General features: G+C 34.9%; 1 protein-coding gene across 3 annotated transcripts in view; it reads left to right on the top strand.

Annotated features, from left to right (window-relative positions):
• The window catches only part of LOC105218644 (uncharacterized), a 246,005-nt gene that overhangs the window by 211,806 nt on the left and 7,340 nt on the right, over positions 1 to 26,859 (top strand). For all 3 annotated transcript variants that reach the window (XM_054225843.1, XM_054225841.1, XM_054225842.1), the window contains exons 5-6: positions 19,460 to 19,570; positions 19,728 to 21,045. In XM_054225843.1, the coding sequence (XP_054081818.1) occupies positions 19,460 to 19,570; positions 19,728 to 21,045 (1,429 nt within the window). The remainder of the gene's footprint in view (positions 1 to 19,459; positions 19,571 to 19,727; positions 21,046 to 26,859) is intronic.

Genomic DNA, 26,859 nt, shown 5'->3' on the forward strand with positions numbered 1-26,859 from the left:
GGGAATGATAAGCGACTTGTAGAGCTTGATTTTGGCTATATAAAGATTGTAAATTAAACAGTTCAAATCGTCTTCAAAGTTCTGGTATATAGGAAATAGGCGTTGTTGTGAAGCGATTTGGCCTATTTTCACAACATATCATTGGGATGTAAGGAAACTATTATAAACCAAGTTTCATTGAAATCGGTCGACTAGTTCCTGAGATATGGTTTTTGACCCATAAGTGGGCGATGCCACGCCCATTTTCCATTTTGTAAAAAAATCTGTGTGCAGTTTCCATATGCCATTTCTTATGTGAAATTTAGTGTTTCTGACGTTTTTCGTTTGTGAGTTAACCCACTTTTAGTAATTTTCAACCTAACTTTTGTATGGGAGGTGGGCGTGGTTATGATCCGATTTCTCTCATCATTTTTGGACTGTATTAAGAAATGGCTAAAAAAACGACTTCAGCAAGTTTAGTTTATTTAGCTCTATTTGTTTCCGAGATATGTACAAAAACCTATTTGGAGACGGGGCCACGCCCACCTCCCCAAAAAAATTACATTCAAATATGCCCCTTCATAGTGCGATCCTTCATACCACATTTTATTTCCATAGCTTTATTTATGGCACTTTATGTGTTTTCGGTTTTCGCCATTTTGTGGGCGTGCCAATGTCCGATTACGCCCATTTTCGAACTTAACCTTCTATGGTGCCAAGAAATACGTTTTCCAAGTTTCATCAAGATATCTCAATTTTTACTCAAGTTACAGCTTGCACGGACGGGCGGACAGACGGACGGACAGACAGACATCCGGATTTGAACTTTTCTCGTCACCCTGATCATTTTGATATATATAACCCCATATCTAACTCGTTTAGTTTTAGGACTTACAACCAACCGTTATGTGGACAAAACTATAATACTCTCGTAGCAACTTTGTTGCGAGAGTATAGATATAGTTTGGTATTCCAACTTGGCCGATTTTAGATCTTATATACTAGCGCCCTTTCAATAGCATCTCATTAACCAATATAATAATTAATATAGTATAGAGTTCCACTAATCCATTCAATTCCATTTTATTTCAAAATTTCACACTTTAATCCAAGTACCTACAGACCACCGACGAAATTATTCTCCTGTCATGATTCACTTAAGTTGAACTATTAAAACGAATCTGCTTACAACTCCACAATCATACGAAATACGAAGCAGAGATAGCACACATAACATACAAGAATTCATCTACAGATTGTGAGGCCCAACCATACAACATAAGTTCATCTACAGCGAAATTCATAAAAAATGCACACCAGAATCAGACCGAACTTCAGCAATTACAAACTTACATACAGCCGTATGTGCGCAGTGATTTTTGCTTTTCCGTGTGTAGTTGCGAGTTTGAATCGCATGTAACGTATACGCCATGGTGGCTGTGTTGCGTATTGACTTTAATGTGTTAAAGTTGAATATACTGCAAGCCAAAGGTGGCTGTCTAGCTTTTAACTACATCGCTTGTACTTCACTTTCAGCCATATGTAAATATGTATTTACTTCAATACACATACATTTATATATATATATACATATATGTATGTGTGTGAATTCGTCTTTCACAGATAACTGGTGCTTCAGATTATTTGACGTAGGGAAATTGAAAATAATTGCAGCTATAAACACGGCAGTGATGGCAAGTGCGCCTGGTTGGGGAAAATAAATATATGTCTAGGAAAGCAAGGTTAAAAAGCGAAAGCAGCAGTACTTGTCTATGACGTTTCTTCATCAACGCCAGCTGCGAATTCTCTCAATATGGCTCTTAACTTCACTGAATGTTATATCGGAAATTTCATTGCATTGCTGTACACAGCACTTCACGACTACATCCGTCTAACCTGTTTTGACTTGCTGTCATACCAGTCAACAACATGTGTTTGTGTGTGCGCTGGAAATTTAATAGATTTCTGCGCTTGTCGAAGCAATTTCTCAACTACTTTAGGCGCAAATTATAGTCTGGAAATTGAATTTACACGCACACAAACACTTTAAAAGTACATATTTATTTAATTTGCCTTAATTCGATAGTAAATTGTGCTCATTAAGTTAAAATTTTTTCAAATTATGTGCATTTTACTCAATTTATGTCAGTATGTGTGCCAATTCAATTCAGAGCAAGCACATAAAAGGAATATTAAAAAAAATTTTTTTGTTTTTTAATTTCGTCCAAGAATATATCTTTTCAATAATAAGTTGAGAAATACGTAGAAATTTATTATTACTATTAGACGTGGTTGAAATGAGTGAGTAATTTGCATTTTGAAGAATATTTCGAAGAGTGAAAGTTTAATTTTCATGAGGATTACGAACGCAATGAGAGAAACCTTTTCATTTACGCCTTTATTTTTCAGCTTTAGTTCAGAATATAGTAAAAATTATTAACACTAGATTTACGGTCAAATTGACGGGTTTGCGAGTTCATGCTTAAAAATTCTTAATACAAAAACAATTTTTTTTTAATATTAAATAATGGGTTTTAATAATTTAATTCAATTTTGCTGTAAATTTGTTTTATTTGTTATCTAAAATTACAGTAAATCTGATTGCATGATAAATAATCGTATTACTTTGGTTAATTTTGAAGAGACAATACTTTTTACTTTGCTAGTAAAATATGCTTTATTTTTTTATAAAACAAGTCGGTCAAAGTGAAATATTACTTCTGTAGTCTCTTTTGTTAGAAATTATAAGTGTTCCATGTAATATCAGCAAAAAGTTGAATCGGATTCTGATATAAATAAATTATGCGAAAGCGAGGGTGAGCTCGATATTATAACCTAAACTAATGACCGTAATACCTAAAATCGTAAAAGTAAAACATTCATATTATTTCAGATACTGAAATCAAAAGTATTTCAACCAATAGGAGAATTTGGAGGTATTGGTAGATAACCAACTTATAGTATATCCACACATGTATCAAAATTATTAGCTTATATAAAACGAAATATTATGACGGTTAATATAAATAGTGCTTTTGAACTCATAATTCACGACAGTATTATTTTCCATATAAAAATATATACTGAAACCGAGGAGCGTAAAATTTTGGAAAAGTTTATTTTGAGTAATCACAATGGCACAATTATAATCTTTTCTAAAGAGTTTGTATGTTAGAGGTGCGTGTAAAACAAGATCTTCGAAATATCCATATTCGGGATCTAAGAAATGGGATATTTTTACAAACAATATTCAGACTAAAGTTTATGGAAAATCATGGCTAAATACGAAGTCAGAGAATAAAATCGGACAAATTTTCTTTAATTTTTGCAATCTAGAATATAAAAAATAGAAAATAGTCAGGTTTCTTACAAGTATTTTTTATAACACAGTAGAAATGGTAACCATCAATGCTTCTATATTGTGGAAAGAGGCCATTGTAGTAAACATATCTCAGAACAAGTAAGGAAGAGCTAAGTTCGGGTGTAAGCTTTTTTGCTTTTTTTTATACTCTCGCAATTTATTTATTTAATTTTATTAATATAACACACACTTTTACGCAAATATTCGTCATATATATGGTATAAAGTCCACTGAAAATTGGAAACCCTAATATTAGGTATATGGGAGTTAGGTGAAGTTTTGACCCAATTTCACGTATTTTAGGCACGGAGACATATTATTAAAAGAAAGATATTCCCTCTGAATTTCTTCGAAATATCTGAGAGACTTATCTAAATTTTCGGTCAAAAAAAATAAGTAGCACTGAGGTCCTCATGTTCGATATATGGGGCCTTGAAAATTTATGGTCCCATTTCGACGATTTTTAGAATTGCGAAGCCACACTATAAGTGCAGTATTTATGCAAAGTTCTATTCCGATATATTCATTAGTGACTACTTTATATCATGTAAAGTAAACGATTCAGATGGGCTTCAAAGTTCTGGTATATAGGAAGTAAGCGTGGTTCTGAACCGATTTGAACTGTTTCCACAACATATCATTGGGATGCAAGGAAAATATCACAAACCAAATTTCATTGTCGGGTTTTTAACCCGACTCTAGAAAGTTTGGTTCATATAGCTTAAGTTGTTTACGAGATATGTACAAAAGACTTAGTAGGGGGCGGGGCCACGCCCACTTCTCCAAAAAAAAATCATCCAAATATGACCCTTCACAGTGCGATCCTTTGTACCAAATTTTACGTTCATAGCTTTATTTATGGCAGCCTGCCTATGGTGGCAAGAAACACGTGTACCAAGTTTCATCAAGATAACTTAATTTTTACTCAAGTTACAGCTTGCACAGACGGACGGACAGACAGACATCCGGATTTGAACTCCACTCTTCACCCTGATCACTTTAGTATACATAACCCTATATCTAACTCGTTTAGTTTTGGGTGTTACAAACAACCGTTATGTGAACAAAACTATTATACTCTCTTAGCAACTTTGTTGCTAGCAGCTTTGTTGCGAGAGTATGAAAATTGTAATTTTCAATTAGCTCAGCAATTGCGTAGTAATTATCACGATGAATAAAATGTATTCAACTCAAATCCAAGCGAAGTAAAATCTTTCCAAATTTAATCATGTAGCACATAAGGTTCTGTCGAGCGTATTGTGTGAAAGACTAAAGCCCACCGTCAACAAACTGATTGGACCTTATCAGTGTGGCTTTAGACCTGGATAATCAACAACCGACCAGATATTCACATGCGCCAAATCTTGGAAAAGACCCGCGAAAATAGGATCGACACACATCACCTTTTTGTCGATTTTAAAGCTGCTTTCGACAGCACGAAAAGGAGTTGCCTTTATGCCGCGATGTCTGAATTTGGTATCCCCGCAAAACTAATACGGCTGTGTAAGTTGACGTTGAGCAACACCAAAAGCTCCGTCAGGATCGGGAAGGACCTCTCCGAGCCGTTCGATACCAGACGAGGTTTCAGACAAGGTTACTCACTATCGTGCGAATTCTTTAACTTGATGCTGGAAAAAATTATAAGAGCTGCAGAGCTAAATAGAGAAGGTACAATATTCTACAAGAGTGTACAGCTACTGGCGTACGCCGATGATATCGATATCATTGGAAACAACACCCGCGTCGTTAGTTCTGCTTTTTCCAGACTGGATAAGGAAGCGAAGCGTATGGGTCTGGTGGTGAACGAGGACAAGACGAAATATCTCCTGTCATCAAACAAACAGTCAGCGCATTCGCGTCTTGGCCCCCACGTCACTGTTGACAGTCATAACTTTGAAGTTGTAGATAATTTCGTGTATCTGGGAACCAGCATTAACAACACCAACAATGTCAGCCTTGAAATCCAACGCAGAATCACTCTTGCCAACAGGTGCTACTTTGGACTGAGTAGGCAATTGAAAAGTAAAGTCCTCTCTCGACGAACCAAAATCAAACTCTATAAGTCGCTCATTATTCCCGTTCTACTTTACGGTGCAGAAGCGTGGACGATGTCAACATCCGATGAGACGGCACTAGGAGTTTTCGAGAAAAAGGTTTTGCGGAAGATTTATGATCCCTTAAACATTGGCAACGGCGAATACCGTAGACGATGGAACGATGAGCTGTATGTGTTATTCGACGACATAGACATAGTCCAGCGAATAAAAAGACAGCGGCTACGCTGGCTAGGTCATGTTGTTCGAATGGATGAAAGTGCTCCAGCTCTGAAAGTATTCGATGCAGTACCCGCTGGTGGAACCGAGGAAGAGAGAGACCTCCACTCCGATGGAAGGACCAGGTGGAGAGGGACCTGGCTTCGCTTGGTATAACCAATTGGCGCCAAACTGCCAGAAGGAGGGATACGTGGCGCGCTGTTTTGGACTCGGCTATAACCGCGGAGGCTGTGTCTACGCCAGTCAAGAAGAAGAAGAAGAAGAAGAAGCACAAGCAAATAAAACTAACAATATTTGTATTAAATATATAATCCACTTCGAAAGTGGATTTTACATATATAAAATGTATTGAAGGTAATGCTGAAAAAAAATGATAAGTTTTTGATAAATAACTTACAGCAAAATCACATTTCAACATAGACGTCAAAATGGCGGGTTTCAGTAAAAAAATGTATAGACTCAATCCCCGTAAATCTAGTGTTAATAGTTTCATTAGTGTGAAGCTACAGTTGAAATTTAACAGAAAAAAATGCAATTTCGTAAATATTATTTTAAGACCTATTTTTTAAATTCTTAGACTGTTCTGACGATCATAATGAACCGTGCAATTCAACTTCTGACAAGACTTGGTCATAGGTGAGCATATTTCATATAATAGGAAAGAATAAAAATTGCAATCGATATTTCTTCTGTCTTCACATTTACGTATCTTACACATATTTATACAAAAAATTTAATTTATAACAATATCAAATGTTGTTTAAATACTCACTTCATGGTCTCCTTACAAAATCTTTTCCCTTTGGATAATTAATAAGTTAATTACATAAAGTCATTTCAACATAAATTTATTAGATATTAATGAGCCAGTAGTATGCAAATACTAATTATTCCAAGTAAATAGTATAAATCAACAATTCATTAATAAAACTCAAAATAAAATGACATATGAAACATTCAACACTTTTGCCATTCCAATATTAATACATATTTGTGAAAGAAATTTCAATAAAAAACCAATTAATTAGTTTGTTTTTCATAAATTTGTTGTCAAACTGAAATTGCATAAAAAATATATTAAAATGTAAAAAAAAACTAAAATTATTTCCGCAAAAATCAAACTATATTTTTACACACTGCATTAATTACTTTTTCATTTCCAGCGACAGACAATCAACGAATTCAATGAAAATTGAAATTGCAATTTAAACTCATAAAAATCGCCAGCAAGTGCGTTTTTATCTGCGCACTTTAGTGGTTTCCGTTGAGTTGAGTTGTGTGAAAAAACCAGAATGGCAATTAATTAAAATTTCTCATATGTATAACCAAACAATTAAGTTGAGTAAATAAATGTGGCATAAGTGGTGAGATAAACAAATAAATGAATGAATTTACGAGTGAATGGGATTACATGAGCTGTACTGTACATTGTTTATAGGCATTCATGCTAACACTGATTGTTTGTACAATTTATGATTTTGTCATTACAACGCAAATAAATACGCAACAATTGCTTGATTTATACATATAAAAAATACTAATGACAATAAAATGGTAATTATAATATTTTCAAGGATATAAATTACACGTGAAATTGTTCTGTTTTGCCTATTTAACAGTGCATATGTTTGTATGCAACTACTCATATGTGTATAGGGTGTTTTAGAAGAGGAATGGAAAATCATTAAAGAATTAGTTTGTACTGTCAGCACGTGTTTGACGCTCTGTCACTTTCAGTTTATTTAACTTGCTTAAAATAACCTGTATATAACTCGAACAAAATCACCCTTTAAGTATAATTATATGAATATGAATATGAACTGAATTGCTATTATCATATTCAATTGTCAATCACTTAATTGCATAACGCATATACATTTCAAGAGTTTTGTAATTTCAATTCAATTTTATTATTAAATACAATGTGGAAGTATCACTTGGATATGATATGTGGCTATTATATTAAATTTTATGTTGTTGTCATGTTTTAAAATACACATTTAATCTATAATAGTAATATAATATGATAATAGTTATTATTTCCATAATTTATTGGCTCGTTGATTGAAAATGCTGATAAACTGTATAGGTAAAGTAAGGAGAGAAGTTTTATGTGGTACACATACGATGTTAAAACTTAATTCCATAATGTAATGGTAAATGACCTGTGCGAATGCATATTCTCTTCAAAAGGCTAAGTTCGGTTGCAACCGAACATTTTATACTCTCGCAATTTATTGCTATATTTTTATTAAGTTAACACACAATTTGACCCATATATTCGGCATAAAGTCCAATAGAAAAACGAAAATCTTCATATATAGTATATAGGCTGAGGAAATTCCTGAACCGATTTCACTCATTTTCACCACCAACATACATTATATCTAAAATTATATGCTCATTTAATTTAGTTAGATATTTCACATATTAACCGATTTATAAGCCCATCATATTTTTGAAAATCCTATAATTAGGTATGTATATGAAAGCTAGGAGAAGTTATAACCCGATTTTAACAATTTCTGGTACAGAGACACACTATTAGAAGAAAAAGATTTCCTATGAATTAAATTAATATATCTGAGAGATTTACCGATATTTTCGGTGAAAAATTACCCCAAGGCACTGAGTTTTTCATATTCGATATCCGTGGCATTGAAAAGTTATAGTCCGATTTCGGCAATTTTTTTCACAAGTAGTGCAACAGAACATATTTATGCAAAGTTTGTTTCCGCTATCTTCATTGGTTCCTTATGTATATATTACAAAGTGAAGGAATGAGATTGAATTCAAAATTGAATTATATGGGAAGTATCGTGGTTGTGAGCGGATTTTGACCATTTTTGATATGTGTTATCAGGGTGTCAATATACCGAATTTCATTGAAATTGGTCGAGTAGTTCCTGAGATATGGTTTTTGACCCATAAGTGGGCGACGCCACGCCCATTTTCCATTTTGTAAAAAAATCTGAGTGCAACTTCATTCTGCTATTTCTTCTGTAAAATTTAGTGTTTCTGACGTTTTTCGTTAGTGAGTTAACCCACTTTTAGTAATTTTCAACATAACCTTTGCATGGGAGGTGGGCGTAGTTATTATCCGATGTCTTTCATTTTTGGACTGTATAAGGAAATGGCTAAAATAAGTTTGTTTAATATAGCTTTATTGGTTTGCAAGTTATATGCAAAAACCCCATTTGGGGGCTGGGTCACGCCCACTTTTCAAAAACAATAACATCCATATGTGCCCCTCCCTAATGCGATCCTATCCTCCAAATTTCATTTTCATAGCTTTATTTATGGCAACCTGCCTATGGTGCCAAGAAACACGTGTACCAAGTTTCATCAAGATAACTTAATTTTTACTCAAGTTACAGCTTGCACGGACGGACGGACATACAGACATCCGGATTTTGACTCGTCTCGCCACCCTGATCATTTTGATATACATAACCCTATATCTACTCGTTTAGTTTTATGACTTACAAACAACCGCTATGTGAACAAAACTATGATACTCTCTTAGCAAGTTTTGTTGCGCATAGTACTCGCAGTATATAGTAACTCATTAATATTTACGCAGAGTATAATGAAAGCAAGCGGGTGACTTTTTAGGCAAAGCAATCAGGTAGCATGCAGACTCCTTGACTGACTTTGGATAAGCGCACGTCAAATGGATAAAAATATGCGGTATCTCGCGAAAGCTTGTATAACATCCAAACGTCGCCATTTTTATTATCAAGCGGCAACAAAGAAAAAAATACTATTGCCGCTGATACAACATAACATACATATTCTCATGGCTGCTGTATCGGCCAATATACTTCGCTTCTATCAGAAATGTCTGTTATTTGCTTTACTGCGTGTCGTCATACTGTTCTGTGTAAAGCATATTTATATAGTCACTTCTGCGAGACGTGCTTCATCGATTTTCTTCTTATATGAGTATACATACATCTGTACACATCACACCAACACTTGCCAACAATAGTGACAGCTTTTGCTACTGTATTCTTCTGTCTTCTTAACATTGGATAGTCATGAAGCCCCAGTCTCCATTTCTTATAAATCATCGGAAACAATCGCTTTGTGCACTGCGGAAGTGAAATAAATGATTTACCCCGAATGACATGTGACTTAAGTTGAAAACAGTTTAACTCAAAAGCTACGCTTTAATATTCTTTAACTTATAAATTTATAAAAATATCACAAGATATGACTATCTTCTTTACTCGACATATGTTGTAGCTCTTTCTTATTTTCTGATAGTGATGATCTGAACCTTTTCTCATACAGCAGGGCTTTAATGGCGATTGTCCTTGATCCTTATTCAGCACCAACAAAAGGCTTTCCCCTACATAATAATGCTTGACCTTAGTGTATACTGATTGAATGAAAATGAATAAAACTAATAAAAACGCAGTTATACATTTTTCAGTTTCCAAAAGCATCAAGCGCAGTCATATTAATTAGTTTCCGACCGATACCAAATTTTTGGCCGATGCCGATTAATCGGCCAGTTGGCAAAGAATCGGCCGATGCCGATGCCGATTGTTTCATCAATAACTTTATTTAAAAATTAGTATAGCAACAAAAGAAAAACAAAGACAAATAACAATACAAAATAAGTAAACAACTACATAAACATATGTAAATATGACGTTGTTTATTCATTTAATTAATATTCAAAACTAAATAAATTATTATTATTATATAATATATACATATGTTGATAGAAAAAATAAGTTATTCACATTTTTTCAAAGCTAATCAGCAATATAGCTTTTTTCCTTTAAGGGGTTCGTGGGTTTCGTGGATTCAAAAATTCTTTTTTTTTTGTTTTTTTGCTTATAAATTTATACAACATCTCAAGAATATTATCCTAAATTTTCAAGTCGATCCGAATAATAGTTTCGGAGATATAGTCTTTGGAAAGCGTGCACACCACGTCAGTTATTATTTTTTTTTTTGGGAAAATGGCTGCCAAAATCCCAATTTTTAGTTTTTTACATAGAACACTTATATTTGTTTTTTTCATTTTGGATGATCCTGTCAGGAGTTATGCTGACACCGCGGATGCACCTTTTCTCCGAGGGGTCACCGGAAATGACGTCTCAATGGAGGAGTTTTAATTTTTCTTTTTTTGAAAATTTCAGAAATTATTCTTTAAATATGTATTTATAAGACAGAAAAAAGTTTGAATTAAAAAAAATAATTGTTTACATAGAAAAAAAATTATAAAAATAGGCCATTTAATTCCTTAAGGACAAATATGAGCATTAAGGCCAATATTCGAAAATAGTAGGTCTAGTTACGAATGCTTCTATACTAGTGGCTTTATGGCATTATCTTCAAAATCTCAACAAGTTGTTAAATAAAACTGTGAATATTTAACATAAATCGAATCTTTCTAGCAGTGCTAAATAAAACCTTCAGTTTAATGCAAAATTATTGAATTTCTTTGTACTAGACTTAAATTATCACCATGATGAATTGTTAGTTTAGTCAAATGTGAATCACTGTGTTTTATATGGTAAACAGAAGAATTCAAATTTTATGCTTTAAAGATATACTTAAGAAAGAAAGAAAAAATAAGAAAAATGTAATGTAATGTCGGCTAAGAATCGTCCAAATATGGCCAATGCCGATACCGATACCGATGCTGAATTTTGTGGCCGATACTGGCCGATGCCGATACCAAGGCCGATTAATCGGTCGGTCTCTAATATTAATGATATGACATGGCGTATACGCAACATTAATCTATACTAATATTATAAAGCTGAAGAGTTAGTTTGTTTGTTTGTTTGAACGCGCTAATCTCCGAAACTACTGGTTCGAATTGAATAATTCTTTTCGTGTTGGATAGTCCATTTATCGAGGAAGGCTATAGTCTATATAGCATCACGCTGCGAAGAAACAGTGGTAAATGTGTAAAAAACGGGGAAAATTATTTATCTTGGAGGGCTTCCGTTCCTTGCGCTGCGAAAGCGGTTCAAGATACACAAAAGTTATGTATGAAAGAATTATTTCTCTTTTAATGATCTAAAAGAAAAGTCCGTGAGTACCGTTTTTGTGATAACTAATTTGGTCGAAATTATTTGTACGAGTTGAATTAACATAATAATACTAGCTGTGCCCGCGACTTCGTCCGCGTGGAATAGTGATTTTGGGCTTCGTTTTTTTCTTCATCCGCGTCAATTTCTGTTATCAAAGAACTTCTGCGTAAATTATATTTTTTGTTTTATTTTCTGGTGGCAGAAGAACATATTGATTTCCTCCGCAACCTGCGCTTGACAACGCCACATATAATTGGCCATGTGAAAAGCAGTCTTGGCGTAAATCGATCCCAACGTGTTTAAATGTTTGCCGCTGCGATTTACTAATTGTAACGGCGAAAGATAGCTTAAGGGGAAATTGAATTCTTTTATAATTAAGAGGTATATAATTTTGGATCATCGGGATGCGAGGTATAAGTACTGTTTGACCAACTGCTGGACCAGTCAAAACGATTGCAACGATCATGTTATTGCGAAAAAATTTGACTTGAAGTCGGGTCCCGTTTCAGATTTCTAAGTAAAATTATTGGGGCGCCTAATTTTAGCTTAAAGGAATGTGGAGGAAGGCCACTTGGGTTCAAAGAATTTAGAAACTCCTGTGGGAATGGACCACATATTCTTGATCGATTACATTATCAATAGATGTGTATGTGATTATATCTCCTTCAAGTTTATTTAAAACTAGAAGAAGAAGAACGGCACATTCGGTACTGAAGCTTCCGTTAAACATGCAAATCAATGAAACACCTGTTTGCAAGGCAATCAGCTATTGCAAAAGTGTTGAAGAATTGTAAACTGGTAGTATGAGGTAAGTGCAATTCTCTAGAAGCACTTGACAGAACAATGAAAGATCTGTGAAATAATAATCTTCCAATTTTTTATTCCAAATCATCGTATTTGTGGCGGTACGTGAAAACCATATGATTGACCATGAATATACGAGTGTTCCTGCAACAGGATAAAACCACAGAAGAACTGTTAAAAATTGGAAATGGATGGTTTGATATCAATTCCACCTGCGATTTGTCAATTCACTTCAACGAAAGATGATCTCATCACGAATGTATATCTGAACATATTGGCCAAAATTATAAGTAACTACGATTGGTTGAGTGCATGCACAATTTTAGCTGTCAAAAAGACCGATGTTGATGACTTCATCTATACGATTCAAATCAAATTCCGGGAGATTTGCGTGTTGAATTTCTAAATTTTTTGGATTTGCCTGACATGCCCCCGCATCATTTACATCTTAAAGTTGGTCTGTCATTATTATGTAATTATATCGAAACTGTGTAATTGAACCCTGATTGTGTCGCCGTTAGCGAATAATGTGATAGTTGCAAAAATTTTGAAAGGGACTTACAAGGGGCAGAATGCTTGATTCCACGAATTCCTCTGAGTTCCAACGATTTGCCATTTCGGTTCAAACGTATTAGTTTCCAGTCAAACTTGCATATGCCATGTCAATCAACAGGTCACAAAGACAGTCGCTGGAAATGTGTGGCATAAATCTGGAAATACCATGTTTTTCATACGGTCAGCTATATGTGGAGTGTTCACGAGTTAAAAAACCATCATCTCTGTACATTTACGCTCCGGAACAGAAAATAAAAAAATGTTGTTGTCAAGCTGCGTTACATTGAAAAAAAATGTAGAAAGATCGCAAATAAATGATTTTCAATACAATCTAAATCCAACTTTCTTTCCGTTTCAAAACAAATAATTTCACGCAGAGCAACGCCTGTGGGGTCAGCTAGTTAAATATATTTTTAAGCCGATTATTTCTCACAAAAAAATAAATATTTAATTGATAAATATAAAAAAGTGTCGGAATTGGTTTGAGTTCAATTATTTAATGCGCTGCCTATCAATATTGACTGATAATGACTTTTATTGTTTGCTCATTAGCTCCGCGGGAATTAAATATAATGCCACTCAACAAACATATAAACATGCTTACACAAAACCACATACTTGAGTGTTCGCTTGTAATTTATGTAATCATTGCAAGCCGCGCTGCTGTTAAACACCCATACGCATGGCTCTATTGAGAATATTTACTGATTTTGCCATTTTCATAGTACTTGTAAGCGGAAAGTTTTCTGTTGTACTCTCATGCCCACGCATTGACACAACGGCGTTGATAGGAGTGTGTGCTCAATATATGATCGTCTAGCTGCAGTATATATTACGCACACTTTACTTTATTCTTTTCCAGCACTTTCGCTGCTTTTGTACGCTCAAGTATATAAAGGCTACTCTTTTGTATTTCAGCCGCTATTGATATTGTACATGTTCAGCGTGTTGTTTTTGTCATAATGGTGACTACAAAATGCTGTGAATAAAAGTATTTTTATTATTATTTTTTGTTTTGCTTGCTTGGTTTTGTTGTTAAGGTTCAGTGAACCCGTTGATGATGTACTAAAGTGATACACGAACACACTCACCAGCTTGCGAGTTTGTAATGCGGCCAAAAGTATTTGTAATAAAAGTGAAACGCATATTTCGAATGGCAAATGAATTTTATAACGTACGTTAAAAATATATTAAATATTCAAAAATGTTACAGCATTCACCCATATGAAGAGAGTAAAAATATGTGATGTATATAATACGGATTTCCGCGTAAAATATTTAAATAAATGAATAAAAAAAATGGTTGAAAGAAGAAAGACTGATTTGCATATATAGTTGTGAAAAATATAATTCATATAATAACAAAGTTGATTATACTTCCTTCTTAGTGATTGATGAGTTCATGTGGATTAATTCTATACAGCTTAACATTTTAGAAAGCCATAAAAAACGCTGATTTAAGGTTTTATATCTAAGGTCGATATCTCAAAAAGTTATGAAGTGATTTTGTTTAAATGTTGCACACATCTGAATAACAGTTCTAATCTGGAATAACGTGATCTAGTCAATGAACGAATGTTTTTTTAATATTTTTATTATAAATATTTTTTTCGAGGCTATATATAACGAAAATTTTACCAAAAGTGTGAGATTTGTGTTTAAAATTCTATCAAAAATTCAAATTTCAATATTCTCTTTTTTCCTTCGTTCATTAACTAGATTAATCCATTTACTATCGAAATATTTTTGGTTTGTTGATTTTGAATGAACCAATCATGAGTTATGATGTCCACCTCAAGAACATTTTTTTTTAGACACGTTATGGCAGATGTGGGGCCAACTGCTGAGTTTTCGGAATTCGTTAATAAAAATTTCCAAAAATACTGCTTAAATATGTTTCTTTGATACGCTAAATTGTTTTAATGAAATACAATACAATCATAGTATATTTTAAAAAAAAAATTTAAAAAATATCCTTGCTTTTAGCCTCTTAAACCTACCCAACCCTTAAATTAAACTCACGATGTACGTTGCTTTCTAATATATACGTTCGTGGAATTTTTAATTTTTACTTTAAAATAAGTATCAGTTTTTTTGATTTATACCGAATTTGAAAAATTATGGTGGAATGCAAGTTGTGAATATGTATAAAAAATAAGTAAATTATGCCAAAATACAACATGTGAGTGGACGACAAAACCTATGCATTTTTGATTTGTCTACCCGCAAAATGTGCAACGAGGCAATATATTTATGAATGTATGTAAATATGTCTCATGTCTTCTATCAATTACGTTATCACATTGTTCGCATTCTTAGTGCAATTCATACTAATTATGCGCATGTCGCGAATGTTTGCACAAACTATCCGAATACTTCACACCCACAACTCAATTAATTAGTCGGCTTTCAAGGTCACTCAAGCAAACACCGGCCGGATATCATTTTGACAACAACTCGTTTCATACTCACCACTAACCATTATCTAAGAGTTTGCAGCAATATCAGCGAAATGAACCAAATCACCGGCGAATTTACTGAAACGTTTTAGTGTGCGTATGTGATATGCTTTTATATGTATATGCGTATACATACATACGTATTGTAAGCTTATTTGCATAATAATATGTCTTATTATGTATATATGGTGCATACTCACCTACAAATGTAGCGCTTTGTTAGCAAATCAACTTAATTAAAATCCCATAGATTGAACACAAAACCGATGCTGGAAAAGCCAAAGCTTATTATGTTGAATAAGAACGCCGCAGACTTCAAATTCAAATGCAGCCTGGCTTTTGGTTGCGTTAACCTCAAATTAATTTTGTGCTTGCGTAGGCAAACACTTTAGTGGTAATCCAGTATTTGCGATTATGAACGAAAATTTGCAAAGCTCTTTTGTGTTAAATTGTAAAACCAAAAACGAATTTCTGATAAAAGCACAGTGGTGAACTATAAAGCACGAAAACATAGAAACTCGTAGAGGTAAATAGGTAGATATACAATCGTAATAATACTTTTGTGATTATTTCTTTTAACAACTGAATTATAATCTTGTCTAATTATATGCTGGCAGCATGCATTCACAGAACTAAATATTAAACAACAACAAAAATAGATATTTAATAATTTCAAAGCAAATATGTAACTCTCTAACATAGTCAACCAGAATGAAATTCCAGCAGATTTCGATGGAACTTTAGCCAAAATGAATACTATATGAAACAAAAAGAGCACGCAACCAAAATTATGCAACAACGACTGCGTAATTACCAAATAGGCAGCGAAATTCAAATGGATTTGCTTGCATTTTTTATATAGAATTATTTGCAAATACAAATAGTAGTGTTAACTACAACAAAATTGCAATTCTTAGAAATGAAATGGCGCTCGAAATATCACAAGTTGAAAAAAAAAATCAATCTGTCAAAATTTTATAACTATGATTTTGTTGTTTTTTCTTGCATACTGATTAACAAAAATCCATTATAACAATTCTCAGAACTTCTCGCTGCACTACAAATTGTTAACTTTCATCGGAATTCTGAAATTAATCTCCCGAATGAAATGGTGATTAACTTGTAAACGAGAAGAATTAAAATGTTCATTTGCTTTCAGTGGCAAGCGATAAACTGTGTTTCTATCATCGCAAGCTATTACATTCGATTTCATTATCGGTAAAAAGAAATAAAACGCAATGCAACCAGCGTGCAACATGCTGGTGAGATAAAAAATAACCAGTAACATTTGCTGCTGGCAATTAAAAATACTTGGAAAATTACCGGCAAACTTTCCGGTATAATAGTGTCCATACGTATATCATGAAAAAATGTGTAAAATGTTTAAAAAACTGGCCAATAGAAGAGGAATCGTGATGGGGGAAATCGAACCACTGCCATGCCAACAAAAAGACGTAATCCGAAAAGATAACGAAGTCATAAATAAAGTTATAAAAGTTAAATTTGGTACAAAGTATCGCACTAGAAAGGGACATATTTGGATGTAATTTTTTAGAAAAGTGGGCATGGCACCGCTCCTACTAAGTTTTGTGTACATATCTCGTAAACTACTAAAGCTATTTCAACCAAAATCATTTCCTTTAGGCACGTCATTATACAGGATTTTAACCACGCCTACCTTCCACACAAAGATTATGTTGAAAACTACTAAAAATTAAACCTTCAACTTGAAAATCGGTTCATAACATTTCCTTGTATAGCATAGTTTCAACCAAGAACTTGGTTTGAAAATGGGAGAAATCGGTAACTACGCCTACTTTCCTTATACCCATTCGTTCACTTGGCAATTTCTATACTAAGCACCAGTGAATATATCGGACCAAACCTTTGCATAAATACTTCATATTTAGTGTGGCCTAGCCCATATAAATTTACCCAAATCAGATTATAACAAGGGCCAGATATCGAAAATGAGGACCTCGAAGTTTGCGGCAAATTTTTTATGGAAAATATCGGTAAATTTTTCAGATATTTTAAAGTAAAGTTATTTAAGATATATATTCCTTCTAACAATGTGCGTCTGTGCCAAAAATGGGCAAAATAAGGATAATATTTCCTTTAGCCCCCATATAAGTACCTCATATTCGGATTTTCACACTTCCGGTGGACTTTATGCCGTATATATCAGTTTATATGTGAAATATCTTAGCAAAATTAAGTGAACTTCTTGGATATAATATAGCTTGGTATGAGAAATAGTTGAAATAAGTTCAGGAATTACCCCAGTCCCCATATACTATATATAATCATTTCAATTTTCTAGTGGACTTTATTTCAAATATGTGGGTCAAAGTGTGTGTTCTCTTGCTGAAATAAAATAAATAAATTGCGAGAGTATACAATATTCGGTTACACCCCAACTTATCTCTTCCTTACTTGTTTTTATAGTTTCTGTGACTTACACAAATTTGGTGAAAAAGCGCATCAAAATAAATTCTTTCTCTAAAATTCTTAGCATTCTCAACGCCTGAATTCATAAAAGTGTGGTTTGTACGCTCAAATCCGCTCTTACCACGCGTTGCAAGTTTACCATTTGACGAATATTTTCGAAATTTTCGTTCAACCACTGCGCAGCCAAAAGCCTGGAAAATGCATGAGCATTAATATTTTCGCTTCGCTTGCTAATCAAGAAAATGAAAATTACGCTGTAATTTAGTTATGTTTGCAATTTAGCAAATTGTTAAATTAGCATGTTAAATATGTGTGCGCGCATGTGATTGGATGCGAGTGCGCCTACAGGGCGTATGAATAACTAAAAAACGAAGGCACATATGTTGCTTATGCACGTACGCAAGTGGTTATGTAAATGTGGGCATGCATGCGAATGTAGAAGTGAAAGTATTTTCAAAAACAAGTTGAAGTACTACATGCACAAGCGCTTGTCTACCTACTTACACACACGTGTGTGGTAACCCAGCAGGTAATGCGACTGGCTTTAAATACACCGTCATGGTAAAATATCAAAACCACACACTGAGGTAGATGCTTGTAAACAGTTTAACTATCTAGTTCCTACTTGGCCGCATAATTGAACTCTACAAGACTTGCTTGTAGTCGAGGATTACATGAGTATGAGTGTTATGATATTATCGCTGCTCTACTGAGTCTGTTGCTATGTATAAGCACATATGGAGGCAATTATAAGCTCGTGCATAGGTGTAAAGCTTAATAAGAAGTTAGCGTAGACACACAACTAACTTAATAAAGAATTTTGCCATGCCTGCAGCGCTTCTACTAACATGCAGTGAGTGCATACATATATTGCAGTGGGAGCTAGTTCACAGGCAGAGATTTTGATGTTATAGTACTTTCATGAGAACATATAGATAATAAGTGGTGTTATTTGACCTAAACTTAATTAGTATTATCTTGCATGATGTTCGTTAGATTTTAACAGAATTGACAATGATTTTTAAGAAAAAAAAACTATATTGTTTTAAATTTATGCAAGCATACCCTTCATATTCAACACTTTTCAAACCAAAAAATACATAATTTTTTTAGAAATAAAAATTTAAATATTTCCACCAGTGGCACAATATGCAACTGAAGTACGCTTTAATTACATACTGATTCGATTCACTCTCACTTATTGTATACCTTCTGCATACCATATATACTATAAGCAGCCATTAATTCCTTTTACATTTTAAAATAACCTCCAAACGACTCTTTGTAAACATATGCATTTCGGAGAATGGACCTCTAATGGAATGTTTTCCCATTGCGGCCATTGAACAAAGCTTTTATGCGACATCCCAGTTGTATCGTTTAATTTCATTTGCCATGAATCTACCGCTACCTCCTCTGCTGCGCCACTGCAATCTATATATAATAATATTAATTTGATGTGTGCCACACATACAACATGCATATATGGGCTTTATTTACTATTGCTTTTTGTTGCAGATGAAAATTGGGGTATGCCACTCGCCATAGCGGCAAACTTGCATGTACCGTATAAAATTGAAATTGCCGACGATATACGTGACCTGCAAGCACAGGATAAAATTGGTAAAGGTAAGTGTTTTGGGTCATTGACACATATGACATATAAGTATGGTTTACGTATTCCTTTAAATAAATTTTCGATATTTGAAACATACAAATTACATAAATACCATTTTATCATGCTGTCGACTCTCTCAAATTTTTTTTTACTTATATCCGTTTACAGCCATTATCATCACCGCGGACATGAACGATGCCAGCACATTACAACTGCTCACGCAGTTGGTGGGCCTGCAACACACCAAAGTGCTGCTCATAGATGTGGTGGCCACGTCATTCAACGCGGAGAATAATTTCTACAAGAATTTGGCGCGCATTAACGGTAGCGCCGAACTAATGTCCAATTTGCTGCTACTCACAGTGCTGAGCGATAAGTATCGCTACTTCTTGAAGGTCGCCTTCGAAGACAACGGCATTGGTTTGGTGCAGAATTTCCGCCAAATGCGACGATGGAAGGCGATGACCAACGATGGCAAGCGGGGCCCCGAGACAGGCATGCTCAATTGGCCAATGCACTTGGATAGCTCCGTTACACGTGCACTGCAAGAGCACGAAGAGGCCATGGCTGCGGAGGCATTCGTGGGTGATAATGAGAAACCAGCCACCACAACGACAAGCACAACAACTGTGCGCCCGACGCGTGACACCTTGGCGGCCTTCGATGAGTGTCCACAGCTGAGTGGACTTAATTTCGTTGAGATTTGTCCGAATATCGAGAATGTAACGGCACGCTGCGTGCAGTTCTTGCAACAAAATCACAAAGACAATAAAAATACTACACGCAACGGCAAAGTGCTGCAACAGCTGCGAACATTACTGAAACAACTATGTCACATACATCCGGTCGCCGGACACAGTCGCGCCGAGCAAGCGCGCATTGCCAATTTACGAAATTTTATAGACTTTTTTCACTTTTACGATTTTATAATAACCAGCATACGGCAACAGCTAGCGGCGCTGGCCACAAAACCAAACCCGACCAAAAAAAAGCAAGTAAACGTGTCGACCACGAAACTCACTGAAAATCGCAACGGAAATGCCGGTGACATTGACACGCCAGCTGGCGTTATTAGCGCGCAAATGCCCAAGTATGATTTCATAGTATTGGATGTGGTGCATGAAAATGCGACTGCCAACAATAATAACCACAATAATAACAACAAGAGCAGCGTAGCCACAAATGCGGCTATGCTTGACTTCAATAGTGGTGTCAAAACTGACACCATCAATTCAGCGGCGGATACAGAGTCAACAGCATCAATGGACTCAATCAAATGGCGTCCACTATTGATTCTAGAGCAGCATGAAATCAATTCCAACACCTACATTACACATTCCTTACAGCCGGGCTACGACGAATGGCTGCTGGTCAGCACAGCGCAGCTTTGGCAATGCGGCGCTATCTGCTGGACAATTGTGGCCATTTGCATTGGATTGCTTTTGATTATTGTGGCCGCAAGCGTGGCTGCCGGCATAGCAATGAGGTAAGTTGCATATTCCCATTCATGGCATTAAGCTGTAATTATATATGCTCATTTTAGTTTAAATTAGCTTAATGAGTTCCACATTATTTTAATTGGGTGCAAAGTGATAGCAATTTGTTAGAGGTAGTCTTGTAATTTGTTGCATATGAGTTACTTTAACATATATACTTACTTCGTAGATTTAAAATAAATAGTTTTAACAATGAAGGTAGTATGACTTTTTCAAGCTTGTTAGTAGTGTATTTCTTACCTGAATTCAGAAAGGCACATGAAAACGTCGGTAATATCCAGTTGGGTCGTAAAATAATGTATCGAGGGATCTAAGTAGAGGTACTTTTTGTTGCAATAGCCTTTTTTGTGCAGATCACGCGTGAGTCATGTCAAGCTGTCATGTTATTTTTGTTCAGTATTGTTTGGCATATCATCATGAAAGGACTTATGCCTGAACAACGTTTACAAATTGTTCAACTTTATTACGAAAATTCAAGTTCTGTAAATAATGTATTTCGCGCGCTTCGCTCAACTTATGGTCAATATAATCGGCCTACTGAGCATACTATTTGCAACACCATCACCCACCTAGAGACCCACCATTCATTATTGGATAATATTCGAACGACCACATCCAGCACGCAGAGAAGAAAATGTAACAGCCGTAGCTGAGAGTGTACACGAAGATGAAGTGGAGAGTCGATTCGGCGCCGTTCGCAACAACTCGGACTGACGTATGGAACTACTTACTGTCGAGATCTTAAATTTAAAGCATACAAAATACAGCTTTTGCAAGAAATGAAGCCGCTCGACGTTCCCAAGTGACATAGCTTCGTTCTAGGGGCTCTTGAAGAATTCCAAGAAGATCCGACTTTTCGAATCAAATTCTGGTCAGCGATGAGGTAACTGTCAATGGCGCCACGATAGCAGACTATTTGATGCCTGAAATTTAAGCTCATGATATCGGTGACATTTGCTTTCAAAAATAATGCGCCACTTCCCACACATCGCATCAGTCAATGGATTTATTGAGAGAATATTTTGAGAATAGAATCACAAAGACCGTGGAAGATCGCACCGTAAGACCATTTCCTGAGATAATTTAAAAAAAATAAATGCCAAATAATGTTTTTTAGACTGATAATAAACATTCCCCATTAAATTTGAATTTTCTCTGTTTTTTTTTTTTCGAAGTAGAGAACCTCGAAATGGATCTCCCTTTTCTTTGAAACTCTTAAAAATAATAATTGCGATTTCACTATATTTTCAAAATCATCACATCGATTTATATAAACGAGTCAATATAAACGAGTGCGAAATTCATTTTATTTTATTAACGTTTAATCACTTCATCATATATTTCTGTTTGAGCAAACATGTACTATCACTATCTGAATATTTCCTCATGATACGATACACTCACTCTAAATTTTAGTACTCAAATTATTTTGTTACAAAATATTCGTATGAGTAATAATAATCCGCACAACAAAATTCATCTACACATAATTATAATCTCCCACGATATCATGCCCACCTAATGTCTGTAAGTAATTGATTATGGCATATTTATTACGCTCTCACCCAATTCTAATACGAAGGCTTCGCTCGACTTCACTTGCGTTTAACCAAATTAAAGAATTAATAAAATAAGCCCAACTACAAACAGAAAGCCAGTACAGCTATGACAAGTAAATAATTAAATTAGTAATTGACCAACGCTGACTTATTACAGTAATGAGCATTCGGCCACTATGGTGAATGAATGAAAGTGCTAAACAAGTGCCGTGGGCGTAAATGTAGCATAATAACAAGCTGGAATTGAAGTTCATCAAAGTTCCCACAACATTAACACTTAATTGTATCGTAATAAATAAGCGCATTTAAGCAAAGTCATGACTTTCAAAGTCGAGACTCAACTAAGTTCTTTACTTCTCAAACCAGCTCAGCAACTTTGCAGAACTTTTGGTGTTTTCTCAATATTCTTGCGTATTCTTCAATATCTTGCGCACTGATTATGCGTATTTGTTCTAATTCTAATTGAGGAATTTGATTTGAAACGCTGAATTGAAATACGGTTTCGACAGGTGAATTTATAATATAGTAATAAAAGCGAAAAGTTTTGAGTTTTGAAAACTTCAAACATTATTTTTATAAGATGAAGTAGACAAAACATTGTTGATTGCCATTGATATTCGACAACTATCAGTAAATTTTTTCACATCAAAAAGTTGTGGACATATTGTTAAATTCACAGATACCATATAAAACAGAAACACCTTTGGCAATATATGAAGCGCTGCACGAAGCTTTAAAAATCACACCAATTAAAAGAAATTAAGCTCTTTATATACACATATCCGTATACAACATCCATGTTGCATGTTGCTGCATATTTTATACGTGTAAACATCTCACATGCAACTGTGTTTGAACATGTGCAACATCTGCAGTAAGTATTTGTAAATACGCGTGCTCCACACACATCCGTATGACACAACCGCGTGCCTGCACCCACATGGGTATACTGAAATGTGTAAACTTTCGGATTTTATTAGCGGAGAAATTGACACGAGTATACGCACTACGCTGAAATTGGCAGTAAAACTTTGTTTAATAGCCACAAAAATGAATATTTAGTGCGAAATCAGTGGGGAGAGTTTAAAGTTGGCGTTTATTCCTCGCAATTCGATGCAATTCAGCGAATATTACACAGAATATAGTTGATATGAAACCATACTGGTTTTTTATATTACAGTTATTTGTTTAGCTTGAATTTGAGATTTATTAAGGAAGCGGTTTCATAATCAACATTTCAATTCGGTCGAAATGATTTTTACACATTTGAAGAGTAAAAATTAGCGAGACATTTATTGGTGGCTTCTACAAGGTTAAAATATTATTAACGTAATTTCATTTAAAAGAAAATATACATATATCTAACAACAACCAAATATATAATTAGTGCTTAAGAGTATTAGGTAGGTAGGCTGGTAGGTAGGTAGTAGTGATGAGCGATATTTCACTACCGGTGATTTTTTCACTGTGATTGAAAAATCACATATAGCAACTGTGATAAATTTTTGTAAATATCAGTGATTTACAATCGCAATTGCTGTTCAGTAATTTGAGTTCGATCACAGTAGCTATAGTGTTCAGTGTTTTTGTTCGATCACAGTACATATACGAGTTCAGTAATTCTAATTCGATCACTGTAGCACTAGCAGTTCGAAAAGTAACAATCACTGTTCAGTAGCACTCACAGTTCAGTAGCAATCACAGTTCAGTAATAATATCAGTTCGAAAGTAGCAATCACTGTTTAGTAACAATATCAGTTCGAAAGTAGCAATCACTGTTCGGTGATCACAGTAGAAATTTTAGTTGTGATTTTGATAATTTTGGGTACGGTACAAAAGCAGTTAGACGTACCTAAAATTTATTAATTAATTAATTGTGATTACAAAAGCAGGTAAATTTTGGATATTGTATTGGAGTATAAATTCTCATAAATTCGTTTTTGTTTGTTGTGATCGCAATAGCAATATAAAATCACAGTAATTTAAAATAGCAATCACTGAAATCACAGTGATTCAAAAATAGCAATATCACTCATCACTAGTAGGTAGGAGTGCAGCCATATGTATATTTTATTTATTCAATTAGCACTAGATACGCTTTTAGTAGACATCCATTCAAGGTTGGACGCCTGATGAATTCCAACTGTACTGTGTCGGATCTGCGATAAGACTGAGCATTCACAGAGAAAGTGAAAATGTGTTTCCTTATTCCCTTCTAGTTCACAGCCGTGGCAAATGTTATTGTAGGGCATGTCCATTTTTATTGCATGTTCTCCAAATGACCAATGCTCCGTTATAGTAGCTGTAATTCTTTTTCTTGACCTATTTAATAAGACCCTAGTACTTGTCTTATCATATTTTGGCCATATCAGTCTAGTTATTTTGCATTTGGTTGAATTTTTCCATCTGTTCTCAATTGTGAGTTGAGGTCTCTTTTGATCGATCATAGTGGGCATTAACTCTGCTTCGGATTCGTCCAGAAAGGCTCCTGCCTTTGCCAACTCGTCTGCTTTTTCGTTACCGAAAATGTTCCTGTGGCAGGGAACCGAGATTAAGTCTAGTTGTAATTTGTCTTCTAGGGAGGTCAATGCCTTTTTACAGCTATGGACTATACTGGAGTTGGTCAATGGCGACGACCAGCCCAGGAGCGTTGCTTGAATATCTATGTATATTATTGCTTTATGTATCCGCTCGTAGTTAGCTAATAAAGCTTCATAGACCTTCTCCAAGCCCAATACTTCCGCTTGAAATATACAACTGTGCCTACTCCGCAATCCATTTAGGACCCGTCGGTGTATGTATACTGAGAAGATATTTTCCTCCCGTATTAAGTCTCTTCTCTATTCTCGTCTAGGGGGTATCCTCACCTGGAAGTAAGACCTAAAATCTAAATTTGGGAGAAGGTAATCTGGTTTATTAGCTTTTACATAGAATATCATGGGTACCTATAGGAGGCTGATGCAAAAGCCACCCACCAAAAGTAACCCCTGCATAGGATGCTCTCTGTATTTCATTAAATTTTCTGTATTGTATTGTTTCTTTGGTGCTGGCCTCCAAACCACTAATCCATATATAAGTATTGGCTTAGTGTTGGCCGTGTGCATCCACAAGATAATAATTATATTTAATTATTGGCCAATACGTGAAATATCTGAACAATAATCGGGGAAAAAATTTTTTTACAAGAAGAGTATAAATCCGATATTAATTTTATTATATTGGTTATAATTCTGATTTAGAGAAGGGCTTAGTTCATTCTCCAGCACCAAATCTTAGCCATACTACAAAATCAACCATGTCATAAACTGAATATACTCATTACTTACCTACATATACATATGTAGTCTTGAAGTACCCCCCACCACAACTGATAATAAAACGGTGTAATTAAATGGTCACAGTTCAATTGCTAGCGCCTTCATTTTAATGCTTAGTCAACGCTGTTTAAACACCATAATATAACAGTTTATGTGTACCAATTACCAGAAACTTAGAAATCAAGCAGCAAACGCTAGCGATATGTATGCCAGCTATTTAGCTATGCAGCATCATTTAGCTACTATTTAACTGTGTAAAAGGCAATGAAGCGACTTTACTAACATTTTGATCAACTACAAACACTATCGTAAATATCCAGCAGCCGCAATTAAATGATACACAAAGCCATAAAAGGACCGCTAAGCGATAACAAACTTGTACATAATGAGAAGCGGAGCCAGTGGCACGGAGTCAAGTGGCACGTACTATAGTAATAAGGTATAAAAAAGCAAAGAAAAGTAGAAAAAATTACAAAAAAAAAACTCGGACTTAATAACAAAAGCAAGCGAACAAAGTTGGTGCACCATTCACGTATACACATATACATATGAGCATGTGTATGAGTGTTTGTATATGTATCTGTGTCATATGTTTGTAGTTGTGTAGTGGTATCTCGCACACAGCAAGATTAAGCAGACAAAGCAACCGAGTTAATGACTAATCTGCTGTTACTATGCTTCACTGTAGAGGTCTACCACGCTGAATTATTATGGCTGCGCGTGAAACTTTAGCGCAGTTCATTAATATAATTCCAAAGCTTTAACTACCGTTATTTTTTTCTTGCTTCATTTTCTTGGTGCATTATATAGCACGATGTTAACGTTGCACACGCACACACAAACACGCGACTATCATTGCAAATGGCAGGTTAATATATAGGCGCAAAGTCTCGAGTGCAAGAAACAATGGCTCAGCGCTCGTATTCGC

The sequence above is a fragment of the Zeugodacus cucurbitae genome, chromosome 2, assembly GCF_028554725.1.
Source record: "Zeugodacus cucurbitae isolate PBARC_wt_2022May chromosome 2, idZeuCucr1.2, whole genome shotgun sequence".
NCBI classification, from domain to species: domain Eukaryota; kingdom Metazoa; phylum Arthropoda; class Insecta; order Diptera; family Tephritidae; genus Zeugodacus; species Zeugodacus cucurbitae.